Source organism: Etheostoma cragini, chromosome 3, assembly GCF_013103735.1.
Source record: "Etheostoma cragini isolate CJK2018 chromosome 3, CSU_Ecrag_1.0, whole genome shotgun sequence".
In the NCBI taxonomy this organism is placed as follows: Eukaryota; Metazoa; Chordata; class Actinopteri; order Perciformes; family Percidae; genus Etheostoma; species Etheostoma cragini.
The window spans coordinates 4,757,689-4,770,528 of NC_048409.1; the positions used below are offsets into that span (position 1 = coordinate 4,757,689).

The window sequence follows — 12,840 nt, forward strand, 5'->3', positions numbered from 1 at the left end:
TGTGTGTGTGTGTGTGTGTGTGTGTGGAGGGAGGCGTAGTTCAGAGCTGGGAGTAGGACTGATAGAGAGGCTTACTGACAAAAAAAGGAATTGCAAATAAGCAAACAAAAATGTCTTAAATGTGTAAATTAGGGAGAAAAATAAGAGGGAAAAGCCGCTTTTCCCTGCAGACTGGTGCCTTGCCTTCCTGGAGAAGCGAAACGTGATCAAGGGGAGCCGTGGAGCGGTGCGGCAGGCGTCAAGATGAGCACTCAGCCAGCGAGTGGCAGCTTCTCCTTTCCCAGTCAATCATTCATTACAGACCCAAGTGCTGTGGAGGAGTGCCTCCTCTTTTTGACCTATCATATTACTGCCTCTGTAAACTCCTAATCCTCCCTTCGTTAGATGGTGTCAACAGCCGACTCTCACCCTGCTCCTGCACTCCACCGCTCAGACACCTCCCAAGCCCTGCCAAACCACAGGATTGACACTCTAATAAAATCGTTAGAAATTTAACAAGGTAGAACGGCACAACTTTATCCATCTTTCTGGTACTTTCATCCTCCTTTTTGACTTGTTTGTTTTTATCATTAGAAAGAGATTCAGAAAACTCACTTACAACTAATAACTTACTACATTTTTCTTTTTGGATTTACCATCCATTCCAGACCTCCAGTCCACAGTAGGCAATGCTCAAACAGTCTTTCATTGGCTGGTCTGAGTGGCCTGGTTCTTTTCGCCTTGGGGCTGTTCCTGAGCAGGTGGAAGCCTGGAGGCAGGAGCCAGGAGCCTGCACATCCGCCCTTCTCCATCCATCATGAATCTTTCATGGGGGATCTGTCTCCTGAGCTTCTCTACAGCCCAGCAAGATGACTACTATTATGAGTCCAACAGATGAAAGCGCAGCAGGACCAAACATTATTAAGATAGATCTCCACACACGCACGCGCACACACGTCTCACTATCTTTGTAGGGATCCGTCACTGACATAATACATTCCCTAGCCCCTTACCCTAACCTTAGCCATCACAACTAACTAACTAACCTTACCCCTACCCTAACCTAATTCTAACCCTAATCCTAAAACCAAGTCTTAACCCTCAAATAGCCCTTTAAAGTTGTGGGGTCTTTAAAGGGCATTCTGGCCCCACAAAGATGTCCGGACCCCACAAATATACTGTATTCCTGGTTGTTAGACCCCACAAATGTAGTTACACAAGAAAACACACACACACACACACACACAAACACACCAATCAGGGACTCGCTGTGTGAATGAATGTTGTTATTTAGGTAAGCAAAAGAATGAGAAGCAGACAGAAGAATAGGAAACCAGGTCAAGCATTTGTGTTTTGGCAGAGCGCCAAAAAGGGGTTTTGGAGTGGGTGATTATGGTTTTGTCGTGCTGATCACAAATAACTGCAAACAATCACGTTCATCACAAGTACGTGCGAACATATCACACACACTGTCCTTCACTCACTGCCAAGTGCTCTTGGGCAAGGCACTGTACACCTAACCGCTCAGGGCGCTGGTCCAGTACTGGCAGCCCACTCACTCTGGCATCTCTCCAGTTGTGTATGAATAGGTGTGTGTATTTCAGGCCTAAGTGTAGTGATTACTAACAAAACAGAGTGTAAATTGTAATTTCCCCACTGGGGATCAATAAACAGTATGAATTATCATTAAATTGTACATTAGCGCAAAGACACCCATATTCTCTCAAACACACTCTCTCACACACACACACACACACACACACACACACACATTTAGGTAGGGTCCCAATTTAAGATAACAGATACCAGATAGTAGCTACTCTCCTCTAGAAGGAAATGACAGCACTGATTGAGCACTGGATTCTGAGTTTCTGTGACAATGTCGCAACAAAACTATTACACATGAGTGAAGGCCAGCAAAGTTCATTCATTTCTTGATGACATCCAGCACATAAGCCTAGTCTGTTCTGATCTTTAAATATCTTACCCAACTAGAAATATATATGTAAATTTGTGAGATAAACTTTGTCACGGATGAGACACACCTACCATGTAACACGGTTTGAGGGATGTTAATTACCATATAAAATAAGCAAATGGCATCCGGCCCCATATGGCCCACTTTTTCAGTGAGGAAGATGGAAATGAGGTGGGCTAGATTTGATTGTGACATGCTTTCCGTCTGTGCTCACAATGTGTGGCTTTGCCAGTAACAGGCTAATATTCAGCACAGCTCACCCCCACCAGAACTAATGAAAGTAGACAAAATGTCTCTGCTGCCATCTTTGTCTAGCATCCGCTCAGGGTGAGCCTCCCTCTTTCCCTCCTTTCCTTTTCACCGCCTCTCTTTCCCCTCGCTCTTGAAGGGAGGGTGACAGCGGCATAAAATGGTGGCGAGCAAATGTGCCTTCCATGTGGCAGCAGTGGTGGGGGTGACAGGCCAGGCTGAGGCCAGCGCTATCAGCACCGTGTAGCTGTTGCTTTGAACAAACTGGATGGTCGCCATGGAGGATCAGGGCCGAGCTGATGAGACACCAGAGTTACAAACAAAAGCAGCTCAGTATCAAATCAAGAAACAGCCGGGGTGGCCACCCATCCACTAAGGAAATCAGCTCTTTGAGAAATGTAAACTTGCTGCAGTTTTCAAAGGGGACTTGGTAATAACTGACTGTTATTTCTTGTAGGCAGTTTTAACGCGCACAATTACATTCTGAAACAATTACTAGGCAACAATAATGTAACCAAGAAGCTCTTATATTAGATATAAACATCAGAAATACCACTCTGAGAAAGTATAGGGTTAGAGGATGGCATATGTTGTACAAATTGTAAAATCTACTGAGACAAACTTGTCATTTTGGGTTATATAAATAGGTTCACTTGGAATAAAAGATATAAAATGCATAAAAAGCACTTACTACAAGTACATCCATCCATGCATAAAACTACTGAATAGGGCTTCATCTATGCAATTTGGGGTTGAGTCTTTCAGGGGGGCTGTTAGTTAACCTTGAGCAAAGAGGATGATGAAGCAAGGGCATAAATCACAGAGTGAAACAAGGCAGACTCCTCCGATTCATTAATGGAAATGATCTGTCAATATGCTGGAGTCAATTCACACGTGTCAGCTGGGCTCGGCACACAATGGGCCAGCCAACTTATGAACTCCCAGCACCACTCCATCGAGTCCATAAAACAACTGGCATCGCCGCTGGGGAGCACCCCGAGACACCGCCCTCTTGCACAGACCACCAGATGACACAGATGGGGCGAAACCAAACAAAGACGAGACTCCCTTTGTACAAAGAGGGACCCCTTTCAAAAGCCATTCATGCAACAAATTGGGGAAATCTGGCCATGCAACACTCTGGGTTTGCTCTTTTATTAGCGTGAGCCTTACGTCACAGTAAGTGAAATTAGATTTATGGCTCTTTGCTACAAAAAAGGTTCAAATAAAGCCTACTTTTAAGACACAAACACTTTTTTTAAAGCCCCGTTACCCAACAACAGTTTAGCCATGTTAACCACCCTTTTGCAAATGTCCCAGTGTGTAAGAAACCATGTATCTTTTAAAAAACTTTGCCATCTTTGGAGAATAATGACCAAAACATCAACTAAAGAAAAGCTAATGAAGAAAACTGCAGCACAAACAAGGACAATGTTATTACATGCTTGCATGTCCTCTACACTCAAGTTGATGGATTGTTTGGCTAAACATAGAGCTAACTTTTCCAACGTGACACATTTTTATTGTTGAATCTACTTGACAAGTTTGCAGGCTAGTTAGATAGTAGATAGTAATGATTCTTAGTAGTCATAGAGATTAATGACTATTAATATCAGTCCCAGCTACTGTAGGGGACTCCTCCATCTTATGGTAGCAGCATGAAGCTTTAGTTCTTTCGCAGGCAGACCATCAGTTAGAGAGGTGTGGTTCCATGTAGGTCATTAAATATGTGCGCACGGGCTTTCTCTTATTAGGCCCTCTGCGTTTTTCTTTCTCAGCCGCACACCCTTCGCTGCTGCAGCAATCTGCTTAGAGAGACATTTGTCATCATTAGCCTGGCTCTGACAGTTGGCACCCGGCACCTCAGATCTCTAGGACTGGCAATTATGAACCCTTCATCCCTTATTTAAGCAACATTGCCTAATTTCATCACTGGCATCATCGGCAGCACTTGATTACCAACAACCCCAGACCTAGAATATGCCAGCAGTTCTTCCATTCCTTTTGTGCATCAATGTTCTCCTACTCTGAGATCACACGATAAGTGGGAAAGAACTGGGTTCAGTTTTGAAATTACTTATAAGACACAGGGGCTGCAAAGAAGACTGTGGACGAGCATCATGGGGTCAGTGGGCAGATGATTACAGCGCCCACCTTTAGATGGTAGACATCTCGCAGACATTGAGATTAATCACACTGCTGCTGCTGAATGCTTGCCTTTTTTACGACTGACAATGATGAAAGTCAGGCATGAAGTTTCCTTTGATGAATAAAAGGGAACTGTATCTCACAAATCAATTCTTTGAGAACAATCAGGGCCCTACCCATTTGCAAAAACACAACAGAAATAAACATGTTGGATAAAGATAATAAACCAATCAAGCCACAGTCCTGCTCCAGTCTCTAACACACTCCATGTTCAGCATTGTCATGTACAACAGAATACAATGCTAAACTGTGTGCTTAGAAACCAGTGGAAAGCACTGCCCCAGCACTTTCTCTGCACTCAACTGCCAACTGCATAACCTGTGCAGGAATAATAAGAAAAAGGCTACTGAACACAACATAAGCCTGTATTTGCCTTTTGTGAAGCAACGCAGGCATTTTCTGGATCGTTATTTTGGAAAACAAAACTGAATGTTACTGAACAACTGAAATGTATTCCTGTTAAATTCATGCAAATACATGCTTGCAATTTATCACAAAGGCTGACAAGCGTACCATATTGCAGAGGGGAGGGGTGAAGGGCCAAATAAAGCTGAGACAATCAATTAAGTTTTATAATTCACACTTCTCTCCATCTCTTGGTTTTGTCACAATTTCCTCCATGCTGATAAGTTTGGTGTTTTCTAGCATGTGTGTGTGTGCGTGTGTGTGTTTCTGTGTGTGTGCTATACATATGGTTTATAGTGAAGAGAGCCTGTTGAGTTGACGACTGGAGGCTCTCTGAGAGCCTCTGGCTATGTGGTCCAGCTTCCTGACTTCTCCGAAGGAGGCAGCTCATAAACAGCGGAGAATAAAACAAATGAATGGACACAATCCAAAGGGGGTCCTCAGCGAGGCTCCGGGCCCAAAAATTAACTGGCCTCCAACAGAGACACCATATTGCTTGGAATAATAATTTTCCATTATTAAAAATCCCAATGACAATTTCATCTTGTGACAAATAAAATTATAGGAAATGTGTCAAAGTGAGGGGCTCTCCCATGAGATTAAAGTATATTATTTCTCACAGTTTGACAGCTAGTGTTGATGTCACTTCTCTGAAGTGTCACTGCTTTTAATCTGATTTATATAGAAATATGTCATCCTATTAAGGCCACTTTGACTAATCTGCATATTAGTAGGCAGCTAGCTGGTAGACTCCCTTTTGTATGGGACTTGGCTTGAGAGTCTCTTTTTCAAAACTATATGACCCCTAAAATGTAATGAAAAAGCATATGGCAGACCTCATTTGTTCTCGTGTAATAGGATTATTAAAATAAAATAAAACGTCACCCATAATTATGATATGATACCAGTCAGAGGATTGCCGGTCATAAAGGTCTTGATCCAGCTTAAAATCTGCTAAATAAGATACTTACATAACATCATCGACGATTTAGTTTATAGACATCAGATAATACAGGAAATTAAAACTTTGCATCCATAAATGTTATTGTAAAACATTCTCCTCCTTCCTTCCCCCCCCCCCCCCCCCCCCCCCCCCCCCCCCCCCCCAACGCAGACTCACTTTTGTTATTTTTCATCAAATGCTTGAGGTCACATACTGTTATGTAAATAAAATAAGTTCACTCTGCTAATTGGTGTATAAACCTATATGTGTTAATTAAATCTATATTACTAAGTCATGAGTATAAATACTGCACGAAGACTCGAGGATGAACTATAAAATAAAGCAACATACATTTAATGACTTTGGCTACAATTAGTCGAATCCCCTTTCAAGTCACTCAAAGTACGAGTGGTGTCATCAAAGGGCAATTTCGACCATCAGACAAGCACCATTGACCTTATGCCCGGCCATGTTAACAGGACGATCAGTCTTGCTAGAAGAAAGGAAAAAGAAAAATGGAGGAGAAAAAATGAATAAGTGTAGAGGCATGCTCTGGAAACAAAGAGGCCTTCAAAACAGGGTCACATGCTCGTGCAAAATTAGGGGAAGTAGAAGTCATTGTATTGATTTACACAACCGTGCATGCATTTTGCTGGGTCAGAAATAGGCCTGTACTGGAATCATGGCCTCATATATCACACTGGCGGGCCTCCAGTAGTGTAGCGGGATGGCCAGTGAAGCAACAAAGCTCGCAATGTTGCAATGGTAAAGAAATGGATGAGAAGATTGGATTGTTGGGCTAGACCTGACAACTGCTCGGGTCTTGGGGCTGCAGAACAGGTTGAGTTACTGTGAGATCTGTGCAGCACACATGCTATAGATTAAGAGGTGGTAATCTCAATGAAAATGCCCCCCCCCCCCCGCCCCAAAGGCCGGAGCACAAACTCAAGAGGTGCAACTAGATTCTGAGTGAGGCTGGTCTGGTTTCAATAACAGCCAAGTACCTGCTGGGCCGGAGACAGAGGGAGAGAGTGAGAGCAAAGAGTATCAAAGCCTGAGAGGGCACGAGGCTTTTAGCTACCTCTCACCATATGAAAACCTTCCATAACGTCCTCCATATCCTCCAGAAATATGTCAATGAGAAAATACATTTTTGGATGGGAAATTTATTTAGACCTAAATGTAATAACCACAATATCATTGTATTATTTATTCTCAGAATGATTCAAGGATTCAGGATACAAGGTGTTAATTTGTCATTACAATAACAGATTATGCAATGACATGCTCCCTCCCCAACAGTGCAACAATAATAATAAAAAGGAAACTATCTAATAAATGCAATAAAAAATAAAGCAACCTATAAATATATAAATAACAGTTAACCAGGTGCAGTAGCTAAGAACCTATGTACAGTGCATAGTGTTAATGTGCATAAAAGTGTGCATAAAAAATAATAATGAACCTTTAAATACAGTATACCTCTATCATGTCCCAACAAAAAAACTCCATATCTGTAATTTCTGCCTGGTGACAGTGTGGAATTATCAGTGGCAGTGTGTCCGTGACAGGATGTGATGATAATGGGAGTCACCTATCTATCAGGGTCATTCCCGCACCCTCCACCTCCCGCTCAGCCGCATCCATGTAGTGAGTCAGAGCTGAGAGCTGTATGCTCTCACAATGTCTGGCCGTGTGCAGTTCTGACTAGAGCAGAGATGAGTGTAAATGCCTTTGTGTTCTTTATCTGATCCGTGCAGCATTATCTTTTTGAAGTCCTCTTCAAAGCGTGCACTGTACCTTGCCAGACGGAGTGCCAGTGCAGTGATGAGAGCCAGAGAGGGTTTAGTGTGGATGCAACATCTCTTTATTGTGAAGCACTGTATGTATCAGACTGGGACTTCAGCCATGCCAATCTTAATTGTCCGAATTATTAGCAATTAATGCTTCTTGTGTGGTTATTTATTTATTTATTTTAAATGAAAACAGCCTTTCTCCTGCTATTGTTGTTTGGTTGCTTTAATCTTTATCTTGTTAAAAAAAAAAAAAAAAAAGACAGATTGCAGAATTCTATATTATTTATTAAGATGAATTTGGAATGCTGAGATTTATGAGAGAAAAATGAATTCCATAATACAAGCATTTTCAATATAATCCAGCAATTAGAAAACAATGTCACTTTTTTTTCACAGGGATGAACCCACATACAACATTGCAATATGTGGTTTGGTATATAGGTCAATGTGCATTTCACTTATGAGCAACGTAAGAAAGAAAAGATCAGGATTCCAAGTTATATATATTTTTTTTGTCTTACATTATTATTAATTAAACGAGTGTAAAAAATACTGGGTGTGGAATTATTGCACATTACAGGAGCTCTGGCGCAGTAAAAGAGCAAAACAATCTGCAAGTTAATACAAGCTCCTGATGTAAACTCGAGATTTACACTCTCTTATGACTCACATCCACGATAATTCATGTGTAAAATATAATCAAAATGCTAAATATAAAGAGCGCGGTAACTTTTCCATCTTTCAGAAATAAGCTGCTACCTTACCAGGCTGTCCAATGAAGTGAACTAACCCTGAAAGCTCGAATTAATAAACTGCCTCATGATTGTTTTATTAATATATGGCTTCAAAAACAACATTTATAAATTACAACTATATTTTGGGGGTTTAAAAAAAAATATGTATCCCTAAATTACTCAATTCTAATGTCAATTAATCCGATAAGCCGTATGAAGAAATTAAATCCGGTCCACAGGAGAAAAAGAAAATCTTTAAATATGGCAATTTTTTTTTTTTAATTATTATCCGAAAATCGAAATACTTTACCAACTCTAAATCCACCTACTGTTCCATATATGATTCAATATAGCGGACTACAAAAGCAGCAGATAGAGTCCCAGAAAAAGCAACGTAACGCAGTGGTATTGCTCTTTTTTCCTTTTTCTTCAAATGCGTAGATGTGCTTCCGCTCTTCGGTATACTGCTAGTACCTGTACTTTTTACTTGTATATAACACCCGGGGATGAATTTGTTGTCGATAAACTGGGAAGCGGTGACGCATCGGACAGCGATTGGACATATTGGATTCAACTCCTCCCTTATAATAAAGAGTGTGTGTGTCTCCTGTTGTAAAACACAGCAACACCGGGCGCCTGCGTCAGGAGGGCACACTCCACTCTGCGCAATTACGCGGACTCCTAAACTGGCACATTGATCAGAGAAAAACCAAAAGGCGTTCTTTTTTTTTTCTTCGAACATCACAAGGTTGAAATGGACTTTTGAGCAGCAGGCCATTCTGATCATTTCGAGGACTTCAATGCAGTTTACGCTACAACAGCAGTGAATGTTATGATATGATTTTAACGCATATGTGCACTGAGCGCCGCTTTGAATAGCTGTCTTATAAATAGACTTTTTTTTTTTCTTTTTAAATAGATTTCTTTCTTCTCTAAAATTGGCTCCCGTACAAACAGCCGCGTTGGATCCCTCGGCTTACTGCGAGACTCCGGTGTACAACCCGGATCTCTGCCCTAATATGATAGCCGCCCAGGCAAAGTTGGTGTACCACCTCAACAAATACTACAACGAGAAATGTCAGTCTCGAAAAGCAGCCATCTCCAAGACCATCCGGGAGGTGTGCAAGGTGGTGTCGGATGTCCTGAAGGAGGTCGAGGTGCAGGAGCCCCGCTTCATCAGCTCTCTCAGCGAGATGGATAACCGTTTCGAGGGACTGGAGGTCATCTCGCCCACCGAGTTCGAGGTCGTGCTCTATCTCAATCAGATGGGAGTGTTCAACTTTGTGGACGACGGATCTCTCCCGGGCTGCGCCGTGCTCAAGCTCAGCGACGGCCGCAAGAGAAGCATGTCTCTCTGGGTTGAATTCATCACAGCCTCCGGGTACCTCTCGGCGCGCAAGATCCGCTCGAGATTCCAGACCCTGGTGGCGCAGGCAGTGGATAAATGCAGCTACAGAGATGTTGTCAAAATGGTCGCTGACACGAGTGAGGTGAAGCTGCGCATTAGAGACAGATATGTGGTGCAAATCACGCCGGCTTTCAAATGCACTGGGATCTGGCCGCGAAGCGCTGCGCACTGGCCTCTCCCTCACATCCCCTGGCCGGGACCTAACCGGGTGGCAGAAGTCAAAGCGGAAGGTTTCAATCTTTTATCCAAAGAGTGCTACTCCTTGAACGGCAAGCAGAGCTCCGCGGAGAGCGACGCCTGGGTCTTGCAGTTCGCCGAGGCCGAGAACCGTCTCATCCTGGGCGGATGCAGGAAGAAATGCTTGTCGGTCCTCAAGGCGCTGCGCGACCGTCACCTGGAGCTGCCCGGACAACCCCTCAACAACTACCACATGAAAACTTTGGTTTCCTACGAGTGCGAGAAGCATCCCAGGGAGTCGGACTGGGATGAGAACTGCCTCGGAGACCGCCTGAACGGGATACTATTGCAGCTGATTTCATGTTTGCAGTGCAGAAGGTGCCCGCATTATTTCCTGCCTAATTTAGACCTGTTTCAAGGAAAACCTCACTCTGCTCTAGAGAATGCAGCCAAACAGACTTGGCGACTGGCAAGAGAAATACTGACCAACCCCAAAAGCTTGGAGAAACTCTGAGGTAAAAATATATATACATATATATTAGTTCACCTCGTCTTAAAAAATGGTGGTCGCCTATAGAGGCCTGAGGGGCTCATACATGAACAGGAAAAAAGATTGCCAATCAATTTGCAAAATCTCATGAAATTATTGTTGATAATGTTTCGGCCGAGCCTGTTTTGACATTATTTTGATGGCAGTTTAGTTAGCCATTACAACCCCCCCCCTGCACCTTTCGCCAGTGTTCACGTTCAGGAGCCAGTTGAAATGATTGGCTCCCATTAATCCAGGAGGCTTCCTCTCCGTGCCACACGGTTGCCTAAATCCTACATTTCCTTAAATGCTTTAAAATAAAGCCCCGTGACAAACTTTGGAGGAAAACAAAGGAACACGTGTGTACATTTTGATACTGTAAATACATTCATATTGTGATTCAAGTGGTCTGGAATTGTGAATGTTGTTCTGTGACACGTAAATAGGATCCACCTGTTTAACTTCTGAACTTTTTTTTTTTCTCCTTTATAGAAACGTTATTAATTTATACTTGCATCGGTGGTAGTCTGAGTCATCTGTTTCAGTGGACATTGTCTAATTTTTGAAAGTTTACATTTTGATAGGCACATATACGCCGTTTGCTACATTGAAAACATTCCATCAATTTACTTGAATTATTATTTAAAGTACTCAAAGATGTTTTGGTTGTTGTTTATCTCTACCATGCTTTAGGCCTACATGATAAAAAAAAATGATAACATATATATAGTATAAATATATATATATATTACAGTTTAATTGAAAAAAATGCACTTGAATTACACTGGATTATAACATCTGTGATCTGATTTTTTTTATTTCTGTCTTTGATCTAATTTAAAGAGCTAATAAAACGAGCTGTTTTATATTTGTGTCCCATTATGGTTTTCTTAAAGGTGTTGTTGACAGTAGGCCTAATAGTAATTATACTGTAATGGGATCTTTAGTTCCGGGGTCTCTGGCTCTTGGAGGTGTTTTATTAAGTGTGACACCTGAAATAAGAAAATATGGAAATAGGGAGGAAAAATTAACATACACAACATTTTATACTATCTGCAACCCTGCCGTCCAGTTTGCTCATTTTTCCTTTAAAAAAAAAAATCCCAATCCTGTTTGCAAAAAACATTCGCGTGTTATTATTATTATATGTATTTATTAGGTTGCTGCGAAAACTTTAGGTTGCTGACAAAACTTTGATAAACTGTCACCACAGTTTGCTGGTTGAGCATGCAGAATGAGTACAGGCCTCCGTGGTCATCACATATGTGTCCAAATAAAATGCATAAATGATGCAGCAAATTGAATCACACAACATAGAAACCAACCGGGATATACAACCAAATTCTACGCACAATACGTCATTAAAAAATACTAAATAAGCAAGGCAGAGCGAGCCTTACAACTGCAAAACGCGCGCTTTTACACATTATTGCCCAACAATTGTGTAGGCCTATTAGAAAAAAGATTGTAAGTTTTTAGTTGCTAGGCTACCTGTCGGCCAATTAGAGTGAAAAATAAAATCATGTAACTGTGAGACATGTTGGAAGTCCAAATAAAGCTGCGCTGCTTGCGGGGTTCCTTACCTCTGGCTCGGCCCTTCTGAAGGCGGGGTCATCCTCGTCCACCTCGAAGTAGATCTCCGTGGTGGTGATGGACAGAGTCCCCCGGGCCACCAGCACGGGGGCCACCAGCTGGGCCGGGCTGCTCAGGACCACTGGGCCTGCAGAGTTGGCAGCCACAGGATAAAAAAAAAATAAAAACATAAATAAATCACATATTTATATGGTTACTTAAGGCTACGATGAGGCTCATTTTGTAAATCCGGTCGACCATCATATGGGACACCATCATATACCAGCGGCCTGTTTGCATCAGACAACATGCGATTATAAATATTAGGGAATTATCAAAAGCACGCTGGTAGTTCCGTCAAATATTACTTTCTATTATTTCTATTTTAGCCTTTATTATTCATCGTAACAAAGGACGTATGGATGCCTTTTTTGTATTTGCATTGCACATACACTTATGTGCAGAACACAGTGGATTTACATTGCATTGGCTTCTAGGCTGTGTAGCTTCTTTGTTATCTCCGTTTATTAAACAGTAATGCACTAACGAGAAAAAACGGGCTTTGTTATCGTTTCAGATATTAACGCAAATAACCACCACTGTTAATAAAAAAAAAAGGCTTTAAAAAAAATGAAACTATTCTTAATGTCTCTCACGTGGGCTATCACTACCGTATTTGCAGTGGAGGTCTGACATATGAATTTACATGGCTGAAAAAAGAAAAAAGCTGCTTTTATCCTCCAATATGCCTACTCATATAAAGATGAAGACATATAGGAAAACAATACAACTACAAGTGTGTTCCCAAGTCCAAATAATTATCCAGAATTGTTAAGGTGGGTTTGTGACCCTGTCAGCTGAT

At 41.9% G+C, this 12,840-nt stretch overlaps 2 protein-coding genes across 10 annotated transcripts in view; one reads left to right on the top strand and one right to left on the bottom strand.

The window, feature by feature from the left end:
* The window catches only part of nbeab (neurobeachin b), a 258,747-nt gene that overhangs the window by 55,351 nt on the left and 190,556 nt on the right, over positions 1-12,840 (bottom strand). For 7 of the 9 annotated variants that reach the window (XM_034866233.1, XM_034866253.1, XM_034866267.1 and 4 more), the window contains one exon: positions 11,990-12,126. In XM_034866233.1, coding sequence (XP_034722124.1) covers positions 11,990-12,126 — 137 coding nt within the window. Of the gene's footprint in view, positions 1-6,113; positions 6,239-8,621; positions 8,774-11,989; positions 12,127-12,840 lie in introns of those variants that run through there. The other 2 variants (XM_034866287.1, XM_034866280.1) reach the window with 2 other exon arrangements.
* Positions 8,925-10,742, top strand: mab21l1 (mab-21-like 1). Its single transcript, XM_034866595.1, has one exon. The coding sequence runs from the start codon at positions 9,312-9,314 to the stop codon at positions 10,389-10,391; it is 1,080 nt and encodes a 359-aa protein (XP_034722486.1). The 5' UTR covers positions 8,925-9,311; the 3' UTR covers positions 10,392-10,742.

Coding starts and splice junctions, on each gene's coding strand:
- mab21l1 (XM_034866595.1), top strand. CDS start 9,312: ATGATAGCCGCCCAGGCAAAGTTGGTGTACCACCTCAACAAATACTAC.